This window comes from Musca autumnalis, unplaced genomic scaffold (assembly GCF_047663935.1).
Source record: "Musca autumnalis isolate F117 unplaced genomic scaffold, ASM4766393v1 scaffold_1, whole genome shotgun sequence".
NCBI lineage: Eukaryota > Metazoa > Arthropoda > Insecta > Diptera > Muscidae > Musca > Musca autumnalis.
Genome location: NW_027411644.1, coordinates 12,473,579 through 12,500,777, shown reverse-complemented (window position 1 = coordinate 12,500,777; position 27,199 = coordinate 12,473,579). Strand labels below are relative to the sequence as shown.

Here is a 27,199-nt window from a genome sequence, read left to right as displayed (position 1 = left end):
AAATAAAACGCTTGCCGTTTAATTTTGCCATCATTTATAATTTAAATGCAAGCGTTTTATTTGAAAGATTCTATCATGAGAAAGAATGTATATATTGAGGCTAAGCGACAAATTATTTTTTAGTTTTAAGTGCATTTCTAAATAAAACACTGAAACTTATTTTTTTAAAATTATTTTTTATTAAGATTTAAAGATATCTGACATTTTAAACTTTGCCGTACCTGGTGTTAGTTAAGTTTAGCTTACTTTTAAGAATACAATTGTAATGAAATATTTAAAATATTACTAATTTTTTAAAACCGGTTAACCGACACAAATAACCGGTTTTTTCGGTTAACCGAAAATGACGTTTTTGGCGAAAACCGGTTTCGGTTTTGTAACTCAAAACCGGGTAACCGGTTAACCGGTTTCGGTTTTGGACACCCTAGCTTTAATCCTATCCATATTTTTGTCGGTTCATACACCCAAAATTTTGAAAACCCACCCAAATACATAGGTTTTTTTTTTGGGAAAAAAGTATTTCAATCCACACAGGCTGAGGGTATATCTCTATCGGCAAAGCCGACTGATACTTTTTTACTTGTTTCGCATAAAAACAACAATATAAGATGAACTATATTTTAGTGGAGAAAATATTCGTCAATTGGATATTTACTAAAGACAGCTTCCAATCTTGATTTCACCAATGCACTAAACATTTTCGAAAATGGTATTTTAAGTTCATCCGAGACATCTTTCCAATTGTCATTCATTAGATTGTTCATTGTTTCACCAAGAGTTTTCTCGCCATTGAACAGATTTTCGAAATTAAATTGAACATGTTCCATTTCAATAAATAATTTGGTATGGTCCAATTTGGCATAGATTTCACCATTCTTTTCTATTGGTTTCATATCGAAAGAATATTTGAAATAGACATTTTCTAAAGGGAATATAAGGACAAGAGCATTAAATTTGGCATTCAAATAGCAAGAGTTATGAGTAAAGGAACTTACTTGCGACAATTTTCGATTGCCCAGATCCAACAATTGGCAGTATAAGAATATTGCCATTTATTTTATAATCGGCCAGTTGTATTAGCTCTGGTATTATTGCATCGAAGTCAAAATGATCGTTTGTTTTGCTGCCGCTGTAATTAGATGACAAACAGAATGATCACACATGCCATATTAAATTTATAATTGCCTCTAATAAATTGTCTAGACTTCATTCGAATAATTTATTTTAATAATAAAATTCACATACTCACTTTATGGATAATATTTTCATGGATTTCATACCAAGAAATGTAACATTTTTATACGAAATTTCAATTTTAATTGCACTGGCAGGATTTGTTTTCAGCGTAAAGTCATCAGCTTGCAACGGGTCAAATTCTTGTAAATTGATTTCGGGTATTCCTGAATAATATTTATCGACGACTTCTTGTGCAGTTTTCTTAAAACACTCATTGTCGGCAAAGTGACATTTTGTGATATTAGAAGCTAATTCAAGATAACGTTAGTTGTTGCATTTTTCCTTAATAAACAATTTGATTTGACACTTACGAAATTCTGTCAAGACAATCGGAAATATTACAACAAGTATACAGAAAATTATGAGATTCATTCTGTTTGTTTGAACTGCTAACTTTGAAATGGTTACATTATCTGTTGCTTTGATTTTTATATTAGTTGTTGATTGCGTAAAATTTTGCTCCGAGGTGTATAATGTATTTATCAATGCATTAACAATAGTTTTAATTTGCGGTGTTAATTTATTATTAATAAATGGCTGTAGTAAAAATTGAATATCTGGCGGAGTGCTATTTGCAAGCTATTCCTTCACGCATTTGAATTGGAATGATTAATTTTATACCCTCAGCCTTTAGGCTAAAGAGGGTATTTACACCTTGATACGATTAAAAATGCGCCTCATCGAAATAATGGTTTTAGCGGTCAAGTTTGTTTGGACGAAATCGTGTGTACCATTTTAGCGAATATTTTCGAACTTTTGTGGGGTAGGTACCGGAAGGAGTGGACCTATAAGCACCGCTTTCGAATTTCATCTAATATTCGAGTAGCTATGGCATAAAAAAGAAAATATTGGTTGTACCGATGATATTTTTGAAAATTCTATATTAATGCTTATCTATTTTATAATATGTTGATAATATACAGTGGCGGACAGCTAGTTAGGGACAATAAATTCAGTTTTATAGATTACTCGATTACATCTAAAAAAAAATATATATTTTGATGAAATATATTTTGCATATAAGGTATTGCTAGAATCACTATCGAGTGATGTCAAAACGTACTGAGATTAACCAGATGTGGGGAAGTACAACCCACTTTTCTAAAAATTGCCAATATTAGCCTGCCAGGGACATTAGTAGTAAAATCAACTTTAAGGTTAATTGATGCACATTTTTATGCAAGAATAGCTCGTATTGGTTAGGTTAGGTTATAGGATGCGCAGCTGCTGTAGGTAGCAGCCACTCCACTCGGAGACCTTGTGGTCCATTGTGATCATCCTGGGTTTGAGTAGTGTTGAAAGTTGGTATGTAGCTGACGGTTGTAGGTGATGGTTGTAGGTGAAGTAAGTAGTTGCAGATCCGTTGTGGTGATGATTAATACTGGTGATGGATTGACAAAAAAGCTAAGGAGAGGAGATTAGTTTTGGATAGGAGAAAATAGATAGAAAGTGAAGAGACAGGGAGGGGAGAAGTAGAAAAGGTAATAAGAGTGTGAAGGAGAGGAAAACATGATAATTTGAAGGTAGAATATGTAGTAGAATAAGGAACACACCCAATATATTTAATGAAACACACAGTCGTATTTACACGCATAGTTGTATTTTAACACATAGTTGCATAAGACTCAGATAAATACAATAGATAAGATGAGATAAAACAATGTACGCTAGGCTAAGTTGATGTAGAGAAAATAAAGAGACGCCATTCATTGTGCGATCGTTGAAAAGACAAGACGTGTTCAGCTCAGGTGTGGACGAAACACCACGCAATTGTGAAATTAAAATTCAAAGAAAAGACTTGTAAAATTCGTGCCAACAAAGAATCAAAATTGTTTTACTTAAATTAAATTAAAGAAAACAAATCAAAAAACTGAAGAAAAAACAAGACTGAAGAACTGAGGAAACCAAAAAATTTAATTACGCTGTGAGGCGAACAGAAAGAAAAAACGAAAAATTAAAAAGAACTGTGTGCGTGTGTGTGTGAAACAACTACGCAATAGAAAAATGGTACGCGAAAATCTAATGGCCCAGCTAAAGCAGGCAGGAATAAATTTTCCAGAAACAGCGACCATTCAACAATTACGTGAGTTACTGAGAGAAGTTGTGGGGGCATCATCATCATCGTCGATACCACCATTACAACAAGCACAAGCTGAAGGCCCACCACCATCGCAACAAGAAGGGCAACAACAACAGGCCGATGACGTAGTGCTAGTAGAGACACAGCAACCAGCAAGCATGCCAGCAGTAACAGACAAATCAAAGCATGCACAAACAACACAAAACGAAACCGACAACATTGAAGAGCAGTTGGCAAGACAGCTCCGAATCTTGCAGTTGAAAAAAGAAATAAGTGCTTTGGAGGAAAAGAAGGAAATGAAGAAAAGTGTAGCCACATTCGCTGACGTGGAAGGGGCGATGCCAAAATTTTCTGGGGACGATGCCTATACCATTTCTAAATGGGTGCAAGAATTTGACAGAATCACAGATGTGATAAAGTGCACTGAGGCGGAAAAGTTCATCTACGCTCGACGAATGTTAACAGGTAGCGCTGCGCTTTTCTTACGACGCACTAAGGCAAACAGCTGGTTGAGCCTGAAAAAGGAGTTGGAAGTTGAGTTCCAAAAAACAGTCGGAGCAAAAGAGATACTCCGAAAACTTGATGCCCGGAAGTGGGATAGAGCAGGGGAAAACTTGCACCACTATGTCCTAATCATGCAAGAGCTGGCTGATGGGGCACCAATCCAAGAAGCAGAATTGGTGGAATATATAGTGGATGGCATGCAAGAGAGATCGGTAGCAGCATCGATATTTTTTAATGTGAACACAGTGGCGGAGTTTAAGGCCCTGATACCGAAGTACGAGAAGATGGTGGTGGAGCGGAAGCAGAAGCAGCTGAAGAATAGTCAGGTGGACCAGGCGCTAGCGGAGGTCCGCTGTTTCAATTGCCAGAAATTGGGTCATTACGCGACAAGTTGCAGAGCGGAGAAGCGGCAAACAGGGGCCTGCTTCAAGTGTGGCAAGATGGGGCACCTAAGAATCCATTGCCCCCTACGTGCAGTAGCAGCGGTTCCAGACCAGGACGAGGTCGACTGGGATATACAGGTAAGAGTAGCTTTGGGTCCTAGTGTGACTGGGTCTAATTGTTATTTTGTCTCTTCCTTACTCGACACCGGTAGCCCATGTAGCTTTATTAACCAGACAGTGATTCGGTCCGTATCCCCACAAATTAGGATGAAGAAGAAGAGAGTGTCCAAATTTAAGGGATTAGACGGCAGAAAAATAAAAATATGTGGACAAATCTTAGTGTTCTTAGAATTTGGAGGCGTTAAGAAGAAAATGAATTTTATTATATTACCTGATAGTGCCCCATGCACCTTGGTGCTTGGGCGTGATTTTTTAAAGTTATTTAATATTGTTTTGTGTTTAAAGAATGGGAGCCCGAACCCAGTTGAAGTGTGTGATAAACTCGGGAAAAAATGTATTAATTTGTTTTTTAAGGCAGACCCTAAACCTGAATTAAAACCAGGGCTGCAAATAAATGAAAAAATGAAACCTGGTATGTGCGATGTTCTTTCTACGGATAAAGGGCAACAAGGGAAGAAAGGAAAGGTGGGTATACAAAATGGGGTGCAGGAGGAAGGGGGTAACCCTGCAAAGACCCCAAGCCAGGGTAAGGAAATGGGAGAAATCGAAAAACCTAAATTTGAAAAAATAACCGTTGGTAAAGTAGAAATGGATAGTAAAGAAGAAGAAGCATGCGCAAGAGAGAGAATAGAGAGTAAATGTTTACAAGTAGTTGAGAGCGATGAACAGACATGGGAAACCAACCCTATACGAACTGAAGAGCATGATAAGAAGGGAGAAAGAAACGAACACAGTTATTTTGAGAAAATAATCAATGAAGTGCAAGAATGTGACGATGGATTTAGAGATGAGGAAGGTTCATGCATAATCGAGGAGATAGAAAGCGAGAAAAATCCCAGTCATCTACGAGTAGTAGGCAACGTGGAGACTGATGACATTGAGGGAAAATGGGATGTCAACCCGAGATTGAGCGTGGATGACAGATTTAGGTTGAAAAAACTGATTCGGGAAAATTATTTCGGGAAACTCGAAAGTGAGCCGAAGACATTTGATTTTAAGGCATCCATTCTAGTGACGTCAGGAAATGCGACCTACTGTTCACCTAGGAGGTTATCGTTCGCAGAAAAACAAGAGGTGGGGAAAATCATAGCCGATTTGTTGGAAAAGGGAATCATACGGCCCAGTAATTCTCCGTACGCTTCACCCATTGTACTGACCAAGAAGAAAAGTGGTGAGGTTCGGATGTGTGTGGACTATAGGGCCCTCAATAAAATTATAGTCAGGGACAACTACCCCCTCCCACTTATCGAGGACTGCTTGGAGTATCTCGAGGGAAAGTCGTGGTTCACCATAATGGACCTAAAGTCAGGGTTTTACCATGTGAGGTTAGAGGAGGATTCGGTGAAATACACATCCTTCGTGGTACCGAACGGACAGTATGAGTTCTTGCGATTGCCATTCGGGTTAAAAAACGGACCGGCAGTTTTTCAAAGATTTATAGCCGGAATTTTTCAAGATTTTCTGAAGAGAAACGAAATAGTTATCTATATGGACGATATCGTGATAGCTTCAAAGACGTTAGAGGAACACATGTGTTTAGTGGGAAAGGTAATGGACCGGTTAGCCATGTATGGATTAAAAATTAAAATCGAAAAGTGTAAATTCGCCTATGGGGAAATCGAATACTTGGGATATAAGGTGTCGCGAAAAGGTATCGAGCCATCGGATAGCCACGTAGAAGCGATCGGGCGTTACCCGATGCCGAAGAACATAAAAGAAATGCAGGCTTTTCTCGGTTTATGTTCATATTTTAGGAAATTTGTGAAGGGATTTTCCCTAATAGCCAAACCACTGTATGAGTTAACAAAGGATGGGGTTAAATATGAAATAACGGATGAACGTAAAGAAGCTTTTGAGACATTGAAGCAAAGTTTGACATCAAGCCCGATCCTGGCGATTTATAATCCGAGTAGGGAAACAGAACTGCACTGCGATGCGAGTGCAATGGGATTCGGGTCGATACTGTTACAGAAGCAGGATGATGGCGTTTTCCATCCAGTAGCCTATTTTTCCAAAAGGACAACAGACGCTGAGACGAGATACCATAGTTTCGAATTGGAAACTTTGGCAATTATCTACTCCCTAAGGAGGTTTAGAGCGTATCTGGAAGGGATTAAGTTTAAAATAATGACGGACTGTAATTCACTAGCTTTGACTTTGGCGAAACGAAACATTAATAGCCGGATTGCGCGATGGGCACTAGAATTGGAAAACTATAACTACACCATAGTGCACAGACCGGGAGAAAAAATGGCCCACGTAGATGCCTTGTCTCGAGTTGAGCAAGAAGACAATAATAATAAGGTAGTAGCAACAATTGAAGCGGAAGATATAGATTTCCAATTATGTGCGGCGCAGGCTAGAGATAAGGAAATATGTGAATTGAAATCGAAGTTAGAACAGGGAACCGTAAATGGGTACGATATGGTAAATGGGGTGGTATACAAGAAGATCAACGATACATTGCGATTTTTCGTCCCGAAGGACATGGAAACTGAAGTGATCAGAACTATACATGAGAATTTAGGACATTTAGGGGTAGAAAAATGCTATTTGAAAATGAAAAATCACTATTGGTTCCCAGAAATGAAAGATAAAATAGACAAACATAAGAAGACTTGTTTAAAGTGCGTTATGTATTCGGCCCCCCATAAACCAAACGCAAGGGCATTGCACAGTATCCCGAAAGAACCTCGACCGTTTCACACTATCCACCTGGATCATTTGGGCCCATTACCAGCGCTTCAGTCGAAGAGAAAGCATATTCTGGTCGTAATTGACGCTTTCACAAAATTTGTTCGGCTTTACCCAGTTCTTACGACAAGCACCAAGGAAGTAACGGCGGCACTATTGAAGTATTTCGACTATTATAGTAGGCCGGTTAGGTGTATAACAGATAGAGGGAGCTGTTTTACATCGAAAGAATTTGCTAACTTTTTACAGGAAAAGAATATAGATCATATAAAGGTTGCAGTGCACTCGCCTCAGGCGAATGGACAGGTTGAGCGGGTCAATAGGACTTTGGTAGGAATGCTAGCAAAACTCAGCGAACCTGTAGCACACGCAGATTGGGTAAAACAGCTCAGTAAGATAGAATTTGCATTCAACAATACGGTTAACCGGTCAATAGGAGACACTCCTAGTAGAGTTTTGTTTGGGGTAAACCAAAGAGGGCAAATAGTAGATAAACTGTCTGAATACCTAGAAGAGAACTTTTTGGACCCCGGGGGGGGTATTAAGGAGATTAGAGACAAGGCAGAGGCTGCCATAGCAAGAGTGCAAAGATATAATGAGCAGAGATCAGAAGAAAAGGGACATAAGGTGAACACTTTTAACGTAGGGGATTTCGTAGTTATTAAAAATGTGGACACTGCGATAGGAGTAAATAAGAAGCTTATCCCCAAGTTCAAAGGGCCATATACCGTGTGGAAAGTTTTACCGAATGACCGCTATGTGGTCCGAGACATAGAAAACTGTCAAATCACCCAGATTCCTTATGATGGGGTGATAGAAGCCTGTAACATGAGGCTATGGAAGGCAAATGACCCAGATGACGAGGCCCAGGGCTGCTCTGGCCCGTAGTGTATATAGTTGTATCTAGTTGTATATAGTTTAGGTTAAGTGTTGTACATATTTTGTTGTTGTTTGATATTTGATACATTACCATTGATTAATTAAGTTAACCCCTGTGTGACCGGGGCGGTCACAGCCGTCAGGCTGGCCGAGATGTAGTAGAATAAGGAACACACCCAATATATTTAATGAAACACACAGTCGTATTTACACGCATAGTTGTATTTTAACACATAGTTGCATAAGACTCAGATAAATACAATAGATAAGATGAGATAAAACAATGTACGCTAGGCTAAGTTGATGTAGAGAAAATAAAGAGACGCCATTCATTGTGCGATCGTTGAAAAGACAAGACGTGTTCAAATAACTAATATACTTAATTTAACCCGCCCATAGCCATTTGAGGCCTCTGCAGTATGTTAGTAAGGCTGTAGGGTCGGAAGAGGAGAAGTAAGACAGGGATTCCGCCATGTGAACGCCAAAAAGCCTGTGCCTTTTGGCACGCAATCTGGGACACAGACAGAGAAGATGTTCAATTGTCTCCGTCTCCTCCACGTCCTCACACAGCCTACAGTAGTCACTGCCGCTGTTATCCCATTTACAAGTCATAGATCTAATGTTGCAGTGACCAGTGATGATCCCAACCACAACTCTGATCTCCGACTTGCACAACGAGAGAAGGGAAACAGTTCTACGAGCCGAGATTACCGGCCAGATTGACTTTGCAACCCGACATCCAGGAGCATCTAGCCAAGTTCTTTTGGTTTTCTCAACGTAGAACCTGGTGAGTTTGTCTATGAAATGACAAAGCGGAGGTTTCACACCAACCTCCATTTGCATGTTGGTTGATTGTGATGCCCCGCCTCGCCAGTTCATCCACAATCTCATTTCCCTCAACAACACAGTGACCAGGTACTCAACAAAATCTTACTGACATATCACAGGTTTTCAAGATAGACCTACAATCTCGAACGATCCTAGACTTTATAGTGAAAGACCCTACTGCTTTTAGCGCTGACTGGCTGTCAACATATATAGTGACTGCCCTGTTTGCTAAGTCCGTCCTTCCCACTAGTGCCTCTAGGGCCTTCAATATTGCAAAGACCTCTGCCTGGAAAACACTACAGTTGTCATTAAGTTTAAACGAGTACCTAATGTTCAGTTCATCAGAGTACACACCAGCACCAGTGCCATCTTCCATCTTCCACCCATCAGTGAAGATAGATAGGCTATCCGGAATTGGTCTGCACTGAACCCATTCATCCCTATTGGGTAGTAAAACGTCAGGTATAGTGAAGTCAAGAGTTGGTAAAATGTAGTCGGTCTCACCCCCTCTGTTTCCAAGCACTAGCTGACTACACAACCGCTGTAGAACGTTTGCATGGCCAAGCAATGAGCAACGCCACATGTCAAGTTCCCTAAGCCTCAAGGCACACCTGGAGTCCTGATACTGTACCAAAATGTCCAGAGGTTGGATATTTAAAACAGCATTCAGCGCCGCCTGGGGTGTGCTCTTAATAGCTCCAGTAATAAGAATTGACGCGGCACGTTGCACACTACTTAGCCTAGAGAGGTTTGATTTATTGCTGAGTGCGTGCCACCAAACAAGACAACCATAGGTCAGGATAGGACAAACCACAGTCCTATACAGCCAGTGTATTACATGTGGTTTGAGACCCCAGCTCTTACCTATGGTATTCTTGCAAGAATATAGTGCAACTAGCAAATGCCCGCTACTTCGTATGCGGAAAGGGAATAAAATCTATATGAACAATATTTAATGTGGAAGTGGTGAACACTGACGGTTCTGTTGTATTAAAACCCATTTTTAATGCCAACATTTAATCAATTTAATTCTTTTAATTCCAAAAAAACATATCTGCCGTATCGCATCCCTACACAGCTACCATATTTTTTATTTCGGATTTCCAAAACTACGACCTCATATCACAGACATACACCAACAGCGACTCATATTGCAAATTTCAGACTTGACTTTTGGTTTTACTCCTTCACTTACACAGCATTCCCTCCCAATAAGAATTTCCAAACACTAAACTTTATCTCACCCCTTCACAACAACAATAACGCACATTCACAATTCAAGGTTCTAGCTTCAGCGGTTTCGCCAAGAACCCGTATAGGTTCGTAAAATATAACGGTACCCCTCGACTAAGTGTTTTTTAAAAATAGAACAAATCTATACTGTCCAATTTTCTTTACATTTGGACCTTGTATACTCAGAGAATATAAAAGCTTAATTTAAAAAATGTCTACTTCAATCCACTTTTATTAGAAGAGGTATTTTGAAGCCTTAGAGTATTTTGAAGATTTTATGCACATTTTCCAACCCAACTCCGAACTTTATCTTAAAGTTCAGAGTGATCTTCATAACAAATATTTTTCCATTTCGTATTTTTTGTCCAAATTATATAATCCAAGCTTTGTTCCTACACCCAACACCAAATTTAGTACCATTTAGTACTTTTCTTTCACCTATAGTAGGTATTTCTCACTTTAACCGTTTACACAATACCAAAATGGTTTTGGTACCAACATGTTACCAAACTTTTCGTACACATAATTAAACGTTTCAAAGCTTACTTCCTTATACTCAACATATATCCCGACCGCAATTCACAAAAGGACCAAATTTTGTACCATTTACCACTTATCGTACACGACTTTCCAGAAACTACTTGCATAACTCAGTTCTTTCGTTCACCTAAATCCAAATTATAGCCAATGTACTTTCATTTAGCACTTTTTCATAAGTACGAATTTCCAAAGTAACCGCAATCCTACACTGCAACAGTAATCTGTTGACGCAAATACAAATTGTATCGAATTAAGTACCATTTATTACTGCTTCGTGAACATTAGTATGATTTTTAAAGTTACCTCCATATCTCAATTCTACATTCTAACAGTAATCGTAATTCCAAGTTTCACGATTCCAGCTGTATCTTCACCCAAATCCAAATCATACTAAACTCACTACCATTTAGGACTTTTCGACCTTTGGTACACCTTTCTTACTCTTTATCAGTGACCCTTATTCCAAATATTCAGCACTATCCGTTCACCCAAATCCAAATTGTACTAAATTTAGTACCATTTAGTACTTTTCGTACCCTTATAGTTCGAATTTCCAAAAACCTTTCATCGTTACTCTTCATCAGTGACCTTCATTCCAAACTTCAGGATTCCTCCTCTATCTGTTCACCCAAATCTCAATTGTACTAAATTTAGTACCCTTTTGTACTTTTCGTACACTTATAGTTCGAATTTCCAAAAACCCTTTGGTACATCTTTCTAGCTCTCCATCAGTTACCCTCATTCCAAATTTTAGAATTCTAGCTCTTACCGTTTGCCTAATACAAAGGGTACCATATTTAGTACCTTTTAGTACTTCTAGGTCGAATTTCCAAAAACCCAGCCTTATCTCACCCCTACACACCAACAGCAACCTACACCCAAAATTTCAACTTTCTAGCTTCAGCGGTTTCGTCTGGGCGCTGATGAATCAGTCAGTCAATCAGTCAGTCAGTCACTCACCTCACTACTCTTTTATATATATAGATTAAACCTCTCTTTGTTCGCTCCTCGGTATTCCTCTTCCAACAAAGCTTGTGGTCGAGGACCACACCGAGATACTTTGCTTCCTTAGAGAGGCTTAATTGCACACCATCTAGAGTTGGTGGAACGAAATCAGCAATCTTTCTCTTCCTGGTGAAGAGTACCAGCTCTGTCTTCGTTGGGTTCACACCAAGTCCATTATGGTGGGCCCAACGTGAGAGCTTTATAAGTTCAGACAGCGTAGATAAGAATTTCCCGCTAATTAAAATGACTACGTCATCCGCATACGCAACCATCTTGGGTTTTTAGCTTGTCGAACTCCGTAAGTATCCCGTTCAGCACCAGAAGCCACAGCAGGGGTGATAAAACTCCTCCCTGTGGCGTTCCTCTGGTGACCGACTTCCTAAGCTTGAATTGATTAGCCTACTATCAAGCATTCTATCGATCCAATTTATTAGAATTGAGGGGACACCTAGAGATTCTAGAGCAGAGTGAATTGATTCAAGTTTCACGTTATTAAACGCGCCTTCTCGTATTGGTTAGTTTATAGTGTATTCTACTAATTTCATGCTTTACCCCCGCCGAAAGCCCTTTAAGGGGCCGAAGTATTAATATAATCCCAAATAATGTGCTTTAGGCCTTATTTTCCGTTAATGCCCCAAAAAAAGCATATTTGTTGGCATTTTATAACAAAAACTATAGTTTTAGTAACCCCAGGATAATAATGTACAATTATCCTTGAATTACATATTAACCAGTTTGGATGAGTTATTAGGGTGAAAATCCTAAAACAAATCCTATCCTAGCAAATTGCTTGTATAAGGCCATGTTTATATTATAGCTTTTTAAAGGTTTAACCTTCTTTATGAGGATTTGTTTGAAATATAAGCAATGAAATTGACATTTGAAACCCAGTGGGTTTGCAAAATCAGGTTATATATAAACGTACTATAACTGTAATTCTAACCTGTTTTGTCAATAGTAATATTCTATTCCTATACTGCTTTTTAATGTTACCCTTTTTATTTACACACTTAGACTTTTTCTCCGTAATTTTTATCTTTTGAAATGTATGTGATTAAGATAATATTTGAGTAATTAATTATAGAATAATAATAATGTGACATTAATATTTATATAATGATTTGCTAGCAACACCTTCTGTAATAGTTAACAACTTGCATCGCTTTCCTATTAGACTCATTTAAACTCATGCAAAAGAACCTTTAAAATCATGATTTCACATGAAACCACTTTCATTTAATTTTGCTGGGAAAGTCTGCTTTTTAAGTAGCTGACATACACTCCACGTCAGTAGAATAGAACACCCAAATTTCTGTTAATGTTAGCTTATTTATCCCGAAGCGAATGAATCTACGTTTTTAATCTTGTAGGGATTTAAAGCCTATGATTTTCCGTATCAACCACAGAAAAAATTATGTTTCTAGCTTTTCTCGAAATGATTTTCTGATCATTTTTATGATAGTACTCTGAAAAATAGGCATTTATTTTCGGTCATCAGGATAGAACAGTCATTTTATTTTCGCGAATTGTGGAGATATTAACGCCGAATTTTCTTTCAGTCGATATAGCGGGGCTTTCTAATCACTTTTCACCAATAAAACCATATAAATAATTCCGCGGACGCCGAAATAACAGCGTAAACGGGTTTAAATTGACAGATAATTGAAACATTTCGGAATATCAATAAGAGTCGCGCAGTTATGTCATGTTTCATTACAATAAGATAGAATATGACACAGACAACCTCGACGGATACATTCGAGTGCTGCGGATGCTGAAAAGATGGAACATTTTCACAATAAGTATGAAAAACGTCAAAATTTCTTATAAAAACCTTTATTTTTTGTTCAATAAAATGATTTTTCCGCGAACAAGTCTGCCGTTTAAAGGTTTGGACATGTGCTCCACATTTAGAGGAAGATAATCTGATATGAAAACAACCGCTATTTTAATACACTGAGCGAAATTGTAGTACTTTTTAAAAGCAACTTACGCAACCTAAAACCTCAATTTCCATGACTGTGTTTTCCCGCGAAAACAGGGCTTTAACACGAGAGTTCAGTTAAAAAAACTACTAAATCGTAAAATCCGGTATGGAGAGCATAACCTGGTCCATTTATATTGAAACATAACACTGTTGAGAACAGTCGCGGACACCGTAATAAGAACACATATAAAATTCAAAGTCCAAAGGGTGTTTTCAATTTAAAAAATGTGCTAAAATTTCCCTCAGTGTATTAAAATAGCGGATGTTTTCATATCAGATTATCTTCCTCTAAATGTGGAGGACATGTCCAAACCTTTATACGGCAGACTTGTTCGCGGAAAAATCATTTTATTGAACAAAAAATAAAGGTTTTTATAAGAAATTTTGACGTTTTTCATACTTATTGTGAAAATGTTCCCTCTTTTCAGCATCCGCAGCACTCGAATGTATCCGTCGAGGTTGTCTGTGTCATATTCTATCTTATTGTGAAGAAACATGACATAACTGCGCGACTCTTATTGATATTCCGAGATGTTTCAATTATCTGTCAATTTAAACCCGTTTACGCTGTTATTTCGGCGTCCGCGGAATTATTTATATGGTTTTATTGGTGAAAAATGATTAGAAAGCCCCGCCTTATCGACTGAAAGAAAATTCGGCGTTAATATCTCCACAATTCGCTAAAATAAAATGACTGTTCTATCCTGATGACATCATAGGCTTTAAGTCTCTACATAGGCTTTAAGTCTCTACAAGATTAAAAACGTAGATTCATTCGCTTCGGGACAAATAACCTCACATTAACAGAAATTTAGGTGTTCTATTCTACTGACGTGGAGTGTATGTTTTTATTGCCTACTTCTAAAATAGGAATACTATTAAATACCATTGTATAAGCAATTTTGTTTTGCTTTGTCATGAAACAAATCTAATGAAATTAGGCGTTCTTAAATCGAGTTCCATACTAGAGTAACACTGTGTGTAATTTTTTGAGTAATGTTTTATTAACCATATTCTGACTCCACAGTGTGATGGAAAACTAACTTTCGAACCGTACATAGACATTTCGCATGTTCCAGAAATATGTTTGTTGATATCTTTGCTACATTATTGTAGTTGTTTGTTTTCTTGAATATTGAACGGTTTAGTATCTGTGGACCAGAACCAGAGAAAACAGGATACAAATCACATTTGCTTTACTATTTTGACCTTTAAGAACCCTCTGTACAGAGTTCGTATATTCTAGAAAGGTGTTTATTGAGATCTGAGGTACATTTTTGTAGTTGGTTGTTTGCTTCAAATTTTATCGGTTTGTTGGCTGAATAACAAAACTTGAGAACAAATTTTAAAAAAAGTTTGACCATGCCGATTTTGGCCTTGCAGATGAAGTTTGATGGATTATACATATGTGTTCACAATTTTTGTTCTTTAAGACAAGAGCTACAACTTTGCCTCTAAGATAAATTCAAATTTCCTAACGGTTTGGAAGATATAGTCCTGACTAAATGACCCTTTTTACATCAAAGCCTCAAACCTTTGGAGGCCTATAACCGCGAAATTTGATGAGACACGAAAAAACGGAGAGACACGTGTCCTCTCTTTTTTGGTCTTCTAGCACGCTGCGGTGCACAGTGTAATTTTTATGAGATTGCAGCAGTGGGGAACTCGATCTAAGAATGCCTAATTCGGAAGTCAGCCATATTCTCCTTATTTTTTGACATTAAAATTGAACATGATTTTCATGCACAGGACATCAGTCTTTTGTGGTAGGCGCGCTTTGATCTGATTGTCCTTGACTTTAGTGAAGTTATGCTTCCAGAGCAGCATGGCATAGCTAAAGATGTTTAGCTTTTATCTGTACTGTCTCTCATCAGTAGACAGCGGAATTTTATGCGAATCCTATTTTTGGTCCGATTTATGCCTAATTCTGGTACTGGCTTCTGATTAAATTGCAATCGCAACATATGACATATGCAAAATTATGCAAAACGTACAAATTTTGCATATTCAAAAAATAATATGTGCATATGCAAAATTTATGCATTTTACATATTTTCTTATGCAACAAATATTTCAATAATAGGAACAAAAATGTTTGTGTGTACAATTTTTCTGTTTAAAATTCTCTTCAGACAAGTGAAATAAATTAGCGATATGTATAACCACAGCTATAACCTTCAAAATACCGAAAATGGGGAGGTATCGTTCTATGGGGGCTATATGAAGGGCTGAACCTAAGGGGTCGATTCTGCATTGCCTCAAACTTGAGTTGCGTTGTCAATTGCTAGCACGAGTGAAATGAAACCTTGTATTATTGATGTCAACCCAACTGGGTGGTCGATAAACGTGTTATCGATCAGTGTTTCTTTTTAACTTGTGAACTCTACATTCTATCGAAAACATACAATTCGCAAAAAAAACTGTTTTTAAAATGATAAGTTCAGTGGAATTATATTCTGATGATGAAGAAAATGTACAGGACATTATTGTATCTATTAGAAGAAATTTGAGGGACAAGTCGAATCCATTAGAATTGTCATCTGCATTGTAAGATCTGTATAATCAGTAAATTATTTTAGGTTTAAGGCATATTTTCGATTGCCAAAGGATGCCGTAGTTAACATTGTGGAAACGTTAAAGGATGACTTTTAAACGTGTGCGGCGCCGCGTTGAGATTTTTTACGGAGGGAAGTTTCCAAGAGTCCCATGGCAATGATTACAATTGCATGGCTCAATCTACATTGTCGAACGTATTGAAGGAAGTTGTCCACTTGATAGAGGACAAATTGCGCCAAAATTGGATCGTTTCGAAGTTGACGGAATAGGAAAAAAGACAAAATAAAAAACAAGTGAGAAAAGGTTATAGTCGGTACGGGGCCGACTATGTGATACCCTACACCACTACCACTGTGCATAATCTTTTCACTCGAAAACATTTCTTTTAGTGAGATACGAAAGTTTTCACCTATCTGGTTTTTATACCAAATGACTTAAGGCGAACTGAACCAAAATAATTAATATTGAATTTTATATTTGATTGCTATCGGCATCACCAATATCAATAGGTATCTATCTCTGTGAAAAAATTTCGTGATGATCCGATCAAAATTCCGACCTGTAGTGTGATTGCAGAAAAAGTGGAAAAAAGGGATGCATTACCGACTATTGCGATATCTCTATTATTTGACCACCTACGCCAACTTACTTTGCATAATTTTAAATATGCGATTTTCTACTTTCTTAGTCAGGCTTTGCTTTTAGAAGGTCCCCAACCAAAGGTATGATATCCGTCATTATTATTAAAGTCGCAAAAATGAAAAGTTGGGTTCTATTAGCGACTAATGCGATATCTTCGTTGTTTGACCACCTACGACAACCTACGTTACATCGATGTAAAGGTGATATTTTCTACTTTCATCGCCAGGTTTTGCTTTTTGTATACCCCTTATAGACTCAGAGATATTTGCTTTGGAATAAAATGTTGACTTTTTCTCCAAATAAATTTTTTGCTCATTCCGACCCCTAAATATTATCCGACCATGATTAAAATCAATAGGCTTCTTCTCCTGTGAAACCACCACTAACCTTTGAAATTTCGTGACGATCCGATCAAAATTGCAACCTGTAGCGTGATTTCCAAAAAAATGGAAAAATGGGATGTATTACCGACTATTGCGATATCTCCGTTAGTAGGTCACCTACGCCGACCTAGTTTGCATCATTGTAAAGATGGGATTTTTACTTTCATAATCAGGCTTTGCTTTTGGAAAGTCGCCAACCAAAGCTGTGATATTCGTCATTATAATAAAAATCGCATAAATGAAAATTTGGGTTTTATTTGCTACTATTGTGATATCTTCGTTGTTTGATCACCTACGAGAACTTACTTTACATCATTAGAAAGGTGATATTTTCTACTTTCATTTGCTTTTGGTATACCCCATATAGAAGCTGAGATATTCGCTTTGGAAAAAACGTTGTCTTTTTATCCAAATAAGTTTTTTGAACATTACGGCCCCTAAATATTATCCGACCATCACCAAAATCAATAGGCTTCTTCCCCTCCGGGACCCTCATCAACACCAAAAATTTCGTGACGATCCGATCAAAATTGCGACCTGTAGCGTGATTACAAGGTTTAGATGGACAGACGGACGGACTGACGGACGGACACACATAGCCAGATTGACTCAGCTCGTCGAGACATTCATTTTGGTATATATAAGTATGGGTCTACGACCATTATTTCGATGCGTTACAAACTTTTTGGGCAAAACCAACTTATAGGTGTAGGGTATAATTATTTTTATTCAAAAACGAAATTCCCGAAATCGGGTGTATAGATGGAACACATGTGCACAATGGATTTGCACTCAATTTATCAATTAATATCTCAAACTGTTGTTTTGTCGTTATTTTCAACATATTTTTGATGAATGAATCAAAAATTGTTAAGAAAAATTTTTTCCTTTCTATTTTACTTCTTGTTTCTTCGAAAATGTTCACTGCAACAGAAAATAGGTGGTTGCTGATAAAAAACCGTTCGTCAACTGAGATTCGCAACTTCAGTTGAAAGTAATTTTGGCAACTAACAATGTCACTCAACGATTATTGCTATCGATAATCGACCCCTAAACCTACAAATTTTGGGTGGAAAGTTTTTTACCCGCCAAGGAAGACTTAATGACAAATTTCAGCCATTTCGGCGGGATATTGAGGCCACAACCTTCAAAATACAGAAAATAGGTAGGTACCGCTCTATGGGGGCTATATGAAGACGTGGACCTATACTGATAAATTTCAGGTGTAAAGTTTCATATCCCTAACGAAGACTTAATACTAAATTTCAGCCATTTCGGTGGGATATATTTAGACCACAAATCCTTGTACATTTTTGCATAATGTTTCGCATATTTTCATTTTATGCAAATACGAGTATGTGAAAATATGCAAACATTTCTGTGCCTATTTCGTTTTATTTTGTGATAAAACGAGTTTCTGTCTATTTAGATATTCTCTACGACCATCCCACAGTGGCCAATTTTACGGGAAACCTGGTCAAAACTCTAAAAATTAATGGATTTAGACCTAACCTTGGATTCTTATGTTTTTCAGGTCGCTGATTTCATGTTTCATATTTTTAACCCTCTGACGGTCATTAAAGGGGTCTTTTTGGTCCCTTATCCTATAAAATGTGATCGTATCAGATCAAAATATTCTACAAATATGTTCGCCATCAATTTTTACTATGGGTCCTAGAATACACCAAAACTCTACATCTTACCTAAACTCTAAAAATATGCAAAATGAAAAAAAAACATTTTAGGGTTAAATCGTACATCATGTGAGTTTTGGCAGGATTGACATACAAAACATCATTTTAGAAGAATGACGTCAAGGACAAATATGTTCTCGGCTAAATTTCACTATAAGTCTCCAAAAAAGGAAATCTCTATTTGCATTACATATCAAGGAAATGTCGGTATCAATTGTGCAAAAAAAAAAAAAAAAAAAAAAAAACAAGGAACTAAAAAAGGGGTGCAAGCTTCTACCATTTCTACAGTTTTGAAAATATTTTGGTTAAGATTAGTGGGAATCCTTGCACTTTAGGAATATGGTGTCTTTGACAACTTTACTGATAAGTATACGAGGAATATTTTTCTTAAAAAAATTAACCTTTCGTGTGAGTCCTTTTTTCCACAAATCTTTAAAATCTCTTATAAGATGTGATCCTATCAGATCAAAATATTCTAGAAATTCTATATTCTGATATTCTGAATCAACGAAAATATGTATACATATACATATGTACCTGCAAGACAAAATAACACATAAAAACGAAAAGTGCAAATATGTGCAGGATGTTCCGATGGAAATTGGTAAAACACTCTTCACTTTTTATGAAATGATAAGGAACACGGCCCAACTTGATCTTACAACTATTTTCATAATTTGTTGTGTAAAATTGACCTTGAAAAAATCAACAAGGACGGACATCATTATTAAAAAAAAGCGCAATTCATTGGCGGCACTGAACACTTTAAATTTTGAAACATACCTTTCATTACGATTACAAAAAAATTAAAAACGGTTGTTTAGTTTGGATATTATAACATTTTAATAAACAACTTAAATATTTGAGAAAGAATAAAACTTCAAAATGGGGTCACTTTGACCTGCTTTTATAGCCACTTTCTAAACACGAAACGTATATACATATTTTTTCATAACTACAAGCAGTGGGACCCTATAAACAATATTTGACACTATTTAGTTTAAATTGATACAATTTGTTTTTTGGTTTTTGGCCAGGTTTTTCGGAAATTTGGCCACTGTGTATCCTAACCATATATGCATTTGCATAGGATTCCGCTGTCTACTAATCAGTGTTTGATATGATGTTGTGAATCTGGAGACGACATTTTTAGAGAACGCATGTCGCATACCTACCATACATAACATAATGGCGCTCACTATTGTGTTTATACCCTCAGCCTTTAGGCTTAGGTATTTACACTTTGATACGACCAAAAATGTGCCTCACCGAAATAATGGTTTTAGACCCCAAGTATGTTTGTACGATATCCGTTTCAGACAATTTTGAGTAGATCTAGCTAGCAATGTCCGTCCGTCTGTCTGTCTGTTTGGCTGGTGCGCACAATAACTCTCGAACGGATCAATCGATTCGGTTCAAATTTTGGGAATCGAAATATTTTGTCCAGATTTGATTTAAGTTCGAAGATGGGCCATATAAGACCACTCCTTCAGGTACCTCCCCCACAAATGTTCAAAAATTGTCGCAAAGCATGTGCGCACGATAACTCTCGAAGGGAGTAACCGAATTGAACCAAACTTTGCATATGGTAATGCTACCTCTAGGCATATATCAGGTTCGAATATGGATTATATCGGTCCACTGCTTCAGGTACCTCCCACACAAAATTTGAAATAAGTGCAGTTTAGTGACACCTCACGAATCGTTATGAAATTTTTTGTAACAGGATGTTCGTGCAGCCCCCGTTACGTCATTGTAATTTTTTTCGAGGGCAAGTCCATAGTTTCCGATATAATGGCGCATAACCTCAAAAAAAAAAAAAAAAACGCTGCACTATGTCGCGAGTTCAAATAAACGGTGGCCAAATATAAAAGGAGTTGGCGTTGTCAGATGAATTTTGGTATAAATACTTATAGTTCACTGACAATGTCGCGACTCAATCGGTCCACTCCTTCGGGTACTTCCCACACAAAATTTCGGTAAAGTTCAGTTTAGGGCCTGTTCAAGAATAGCTTTGATTTTTGTTGCAGCAACTTGCATCCACTGCCCCCCATGTAACGGTATAATCTTCATCAGTGGCAAGTCCATAATTTCTGAGAAAATAGCCTGAAAGGTACAAAAAAGACCTATGTCACCGTGTGTAGTGGTTCGAGCGCAAGATAACTCTCGAACGGATCTGCCGATTCGGTCCACAATATGGTCTTTGTAATATTCTGTGCAAACTTAGTTTAAGTTCGAAGATAAGTCATATCGTTTCACTCCTTCAGGTACCTCCCCCACAAAAGTTCAAAAATGTTCGGAAAAATTGTGCACACGATAACTCTTGATGGGAGTGAGCGATTTGGTCCATACTTTACACATCCTAAAATATCTACCAGATATAGATCAGGTTCGAATATGGACTATATTTGCCCACCCCTTCGGGTACCTCCCACACAAAATCTTGGATAAATTCGTTGTATGTAACATACAAAAGGAAGCGAGATAGACCCATAGTTCCTTCTAGGGATATACATAGAATCACTTTCTGAGTCGATTTATGCATGTCCGTCCGTCCGTCCGTCCGTCCGTTCGCAACATACAGGTCGCATTTGTTGACCGATTTCGCTGAAAATTGGGGAATACCATTTTTTTAGCCGTCGGAAGATCAAGTTCGAAGATGGGCTATATCGGTCCAAGTTTTGGTATAGCCCCCATATAACGGTACCTCCCGATTTAAGGTATTTTAAGGATCTTAGCCGCATTTGTTGCCCAAACCAGCTGAAATTTTACATTTGAGGTTTTCAATGGCCGCGGAATTGCTCCACTAAAAATTGTCAAGATAGGTCCACGGTTCGGTATAGTCCCCATATAACGATACCTCCCGATTTAAGGTATTTTATGGATCTTCGCCACATTTTTTGCCCAAACTAGATGAAATTTTACATTTGAGGTTCTCAATGGCCGCGAAATTGCTCCACTAAAAATTGTCAAGATAGGTCCACGGTTCGGTATAGTCCCCATATAACGGTACCTCCCGATTTAAGGTATTTTAGGGATCTTAGCCACATTTTTTGCTTGAACTAGCTGAAATTTTACATATGTGGTTCCCAGTGGCCACGAAATTTCGCCACTTAAATTGAGGCAAATTATATCGAAATCGGTTCAGATTTGGATATAGCTCCCATATATATGTTCGCCCGATTTCACGTATTTGCTGCACCAAACACGCTATATACGTCCGATTTTGGTGAAATTTGGAATGTTTGACTGAATTCGGTCTAGAAATAAGTGTGCGAAATTATATCGAAATCGGTTCCGATTTGGATATAGCTCCCATATATATTTTCGGCCGATTTCACGTATTTTCTGTACCAAACACGCTATATATTTCCGATTTCGATGAAATTTGGAATGTGTGACCGAATTCAGTCTAGAAATAAATGTGCCAAATTATATCGAAATCGGTTCAGATTTGGATATAGCACCCATATATATTTTCGGCCGATTTCGTGTATTTTCAGCTCCAAACACGATATATAAGTCCGATTTCAATGATATTTGGAATGTGTGACTGAATTCGGTCTGGAAATAAATGTGCAAAATTATATCAAAATCGGTTAAGATCTGGATATAGCTCCGATTTATATTTTACATATTCACATTGGTGTAGGGTATTATATAGTCGGCCCCGCCCGACTTTGATCCTTTCCTTACTGGTTTTTTTTTTTTTTTGGGAAAAAAAGTATTTCAATCCACACAGGCTGAGGTTATATCTCTGTCGGCAAAGCCGACTGATATTTTTTTTTACTTGTTTTATTATGCATTTTGCGTTTCGGGGCACTTTCTGTAAAACAATTAATTATGCCTTTTACTACTTTCCAAATATAGCCGTCATTGGGGTCTCTAAAGATAATTGTTTCACAGGCCATGGTCCCTAAAATATTTGGTGATCATTATTTTTACTAGTCAACGCACTTACATTCTATTGAGGATATTGAAAGTAGCTTCCCACATGATACCCGGTGTCGACGGTGTCCACTTGAGGTAAATACTTGTAACGTTGAACCTGTCACTTTAAACTCTGAACTTTAAACTCTACCATAAATGTTCTTTGACTTCTTGTCTTCTGTTTATTTATTGTTAATTTATTCAATAACATTTTTACTTTGTTTCATTTACGGCAAATACAATTTATTATATTCTTCGTAATCAAAGAATTTTGTTATATAGGATTTTAGAACCAAACTTATAGTTTTCGATAAACCTGGTTGGATTTCATTGAATATCTCCATCCAATTGGAATTAAGGAATTCGTTCGCTGATTTCTGCAAAGATGCATCACCCTCGACTATACGATCAAAGACAAATTGTACATGTTCGGGTTCCAATACTAGTTTGACATGTTCTGGGGCGGCATAGATTTTACCATTCTTTTCAACTTTTTTCAAATCAAATGAATAGTTGTACTTGATATTTTCTATAGGACAACAAAAAAAAAACACACATCTTGTAATAAAACAAGTAAAAAAGTATCAGTCGGCTTTGCCGACAGAGATATACCCTCAGCCTGTGCAAATTGAAACACTTTTTTCACAAAAAACTTATGTATTTAGGGGGTTTCAAAATTTTAGTCGTATGAACCGACCAAAATGTTGATTAGGATTAAAGTTCAAAAATTTTGCGGAAAAGGCACTTAACGGAATGGACCGACATAGACCATGGGGTGCCATAGGGGGTATTTACACCCTTCGGGCTGTTCCCTCAAGAAGTATGGACTTGCCCCTGAAACAACTTTTACCATCGTAATTGAGGCAGCGAATGTAAGTTGCTTCAACAAAAATCAAAGTGATTCAATAGCAGGTCTTAAAGTGAACTTATCCAAAATTTTGTGTGGGAGGTACAGGATGGTGGACAAATATAGTCCATATTCGAACCTGATCTATATCTGGTAGATATTATGAGAATGTGTAAAGTATGGACCAAATCGGTCACTCCCATCAAGAGTTATCCGAATATTTTTGAACTTTTGTGGGATAGGTACCTGAAGGAGTGGACCGATATGGCTTATCTACGACCTTAAAGTAAGTTTGGAAACAACATTACGAAGGCCAAATTTTGGCCGGAATCGGCATTTCCGTTCGAGAATTATCTTGCGCTTCCACCCATAAACATGGTGTCATAGGGTTTGTTTTTCAACTTTCAGGCTATTTCTTCAGGAAGTATGGACTTGCCCCTGAGGAAAGTTGTACCTTCGTATAGGAGACAGCGAATACAAGATGTTACAACAAAAGCCAAGGCGATTCGAGGGCAGGTCCTAAACTGAACTTTTCCGAAATTTTGTGTGGGAGGTACTCGAAGGAGTTTACCGATTGAGTCCATATTGGAACCTCACCTAAGTCTGGTAGAAATTTCATAATGTTCAAAGTATGGACCAAATCGGTTACTCCCTTCAAGAGTTATCGTACGCACAAATTTTCCGAACATTTTCGAACTTTTGTGGGGGAGGTACCGGAAGGAGTGGACCGATATAATCCATCTTTGAAATTGAACTAATTTTGGACAAAATATTACGAAAGCCAAATGTTGGACCGAATCGGCAGATCCGTTCGAGAGATATCTTGCACTCCAACCACTACACACGTTGTCATAGGGTTTTTTGTAACTTTCAGACTAATTTCTCAGGAAGTATGGACTTGCCCCTAATGAAACTTACAGCGTCGTATAGAGGACAGCGAATACAACTTGCGTAAACAAAAATCAAAGCGATTCTAGACCAGGTCCTAAACTGAACTTTTCCGAAATTTTGTGTGGGAGGTACCCGAAGGAGTGGACCGATTGAGTCCATATTGGAACCTCATCTAAGTTTGGTAGAAGTTACACGATGTGCAAAGTATGGACCAAATCGGTTATTTCCTACAAGAGTTATCGTGCGCACAAAATTTCCGAAAATTTTTGAACATTTGTGGGGGAGGTACCTGAAGGAGTGGACCTATATGGCTCATCTTCGAACTTAAATCGAATCTGGACAAAATATTTCGGTACCCAAAATTTAAACCGAATCGATTGATCCGTTCGAGAGTTATCGTGCGCACCAGCCAGCCAGACAGACAGACAGACGGACAGACAGACAGACGGACGGACATTGCTAGATATACTCAAAATTGTCTGAAACGGATATCGTACAAACATACTTGGGGTCTAAAACCATTATTTCGATGAGGCACATTTTTGGTCGTATCAAAGTGTAAATACCCTCTTTAGCCTAAAGGCTGAGGGTATAACTAGATTAGTAAATAGTTCATTGAGGATGGACTTACTGCATATGATTTCACAGTTTCCGTTGCCCTTAATGGGTAATATAAGTACGTTGCCTTCGAGCATGTGTTTCCCTTTAATAGTCAATGATGGAATAACACCAGCTAAGGTAGTGCGGCCACTCATATCAGCTGTAAGACCTCTAAAAAATATTAAATAACTCTTGTAAAATTGAGTTCGATCCATAATTCTTCAGTCATTTACTTACTGGAATTTTTCAAATCGCATTCCCTTAAATCCCGACAAAGTGACATCCTGTAGTTTTATATCAACACTGACAGGACTTGAGGGATTTCTTGGCACATTAAAAGTTTTAACATGGAATGGATCAATTGGTAACAAATTGACGTCTGGCAGACCACCAGGGTATTTTGCCACAATATCATTGGCAGCCTTTATTAAACAGGGTTCATCGGCATTTTTACACTTTGGAAAATCTGGGGCTAAAAAATCAACAATAATTTATGTTTGTTTTAAAGGATCATCAGGAAAGTCTGTTTACTTACGATATGCTCCGAAGACTCCGTTTAAAAGTAGAACACAAAAAACCACACAAAATTTCATGGCTTTTGAATGCAGATGATGTTGTGCCAGTGTCAAGAGTTACAATTGCAATTGCAAATGTTTCGAAAACGCCTCCTAATTTATATACCTAATTTTAATTGTTCTAATGAAATAGATGAGTTTACAAAGGGTTCAAGTTTGAAATAAAATTTGGTTGTGTGTTTTTGGAAACAGGTTTGAGAATAGCAGAATATTTCTAATTGCATCCAGTGTATATTGGGGTAGGTAGCAATGTGATTTTTTAATATCTGCCTGGGATATAAATGTTATTGATTAATCAAGTTGGACCGAGCGTTATAGTTGACAACTTTCGACACATAAACACACATTTGAAATGTATCTCCAGAATTCAAATAGCATCGCAGGGGGTATAAGTATTAGATTACTATTCTTCAATAATAGTCAGGTTTCACGGTGCTCTTGAATCAAATTTAAATGGAAGGTGCTTACACCTGGGAAGTTTTTGAGGATTCTGAAACTACAATGTTCATAGATGAGAAAAATCAAAAAACAACAAGTAAGAAAGTATCAGTCGACATTGCCGACTGAGATATACCCTCAGCTTGTGTGGATTGAAATACTTTTTTCTTTCAAAAAAACTTTCGTATTTAGGGGGGTTTTCAAAACAATACGGATAGGACTAAAGCGCAAAAAATTGCGGGGATATCGATAGATAGGGTTTTTTTTTAAACTGAGTTTCGAAAATATTTAGAGTACCATTTTAGCGAATATTTTCGAACTTTTGTGGGGGAGTTATCGGAAGGTCCACTCCTTCCACCTTCGAATTTCATCTAATATTCGAAGAAATATTACGATATCCAAAGTGTGGACGAACGAAGTATTCGGTTCGAGATCTCCAGTGACTACATATGGTGCCATAGGGGGTTTTTACAACTTTCGGGCTTTTTTCTCAAGAAGTATGGACTTGCCCTTGAAAAACTTTTACTGTCGTAATTGAGGCCGCGAATGCAAATTGCTTCAACAAAAATCAAAGTGATCCGAGAGCAGGTCTTAAAGTGAATTTATCCAAAAATGTGTGTGGGAGGTACCCGACGGAGTGGACAAATTCCATATTTGAACCTGACCTATACCTGGTAGATATATTAGGATGTGTAAAGTATGGACCAAGTCTGTCACTCCCAACAAGAGTTATCGTACGCACAATTTTTCCGAACATTTTTGAACTTTTGTGTGGGGGGTGTTACTTGAAGAAGTAGACCGATATGGCTTATCTTCGAACTTTAACTAAGTTTGTACAAAATACTACGAAGGCCACATTTTGGACCGAAACGGCAGATCCGTTCGAGAGTTATCTTACGCTCCAACCACTACACACGGTGTCATAGGGGTTTTTTGCACCCTTAAGGCTATTTTCTCAGGAAGTATGGACTTGCCCCTGATGAAACTTGTACCGTCGTATGGAGGGCATTGAATATAGGTTGCTACAACAAAAATCAAAGCGATTCGAAAGCAGGCACTAAACTGAACTTTCCTGAAATTTTGTTTGGGAGTGG

At 37.6% G+C, this 27,199-nt stretch overlaps 2 protein-coding genes across 2 annotated transcripts; one reads left to right on the top strand and one right to left on the bottom strand.

The window, feature by feature from the left end:
• Positions 1-156: 156 nt before the first annotated feature.
• Positions 157-25,769, bottom strand: LOC141391528 (uncharacterized). Its single transcript, XM_073964404.1, has 9 exons — positions 25,628-25,769; positions 25,330-25,564; positions 25,124-25,263; positions 22,986-23,283; positions 3,780-3,831; positions 1,548-1,815; positions 1,250-1,484; positions 996-1,129; positions 157-922 (listed from the first exon to the last, which is right to left on the bottom strand). Exons 1-9 carry the CDS (start codon positions 25,683-25,685, stop codon positions 621-623), a joined length of 1,722 nt encoding a protein of 573 aa, XP_073820505.1. The 5' UTR covers positions 25,686-25,769; the 3' UTR covers positions 157-620.
• Positions 2,941-4,791, top strand: LOC141393604 (uncharacterized). The gene is made up of 2 exons (XM_073966805.1): positions 2,941-4,341; positions 4,416-4,791. Exons 1-2 carry the CDS (start codon positions 3,241-3,243, stop codon positions 4,422-4,424), a joined length of 1,110 nt encoding a protein of 369 aa, XP_073822906.1. The 5' UTR covers positions 2,941-3,240; the 3' UTR covers positions 4,425-4,791.
• Positions 25,770-27,199: the final 1,430 nt, after the last annotated feature.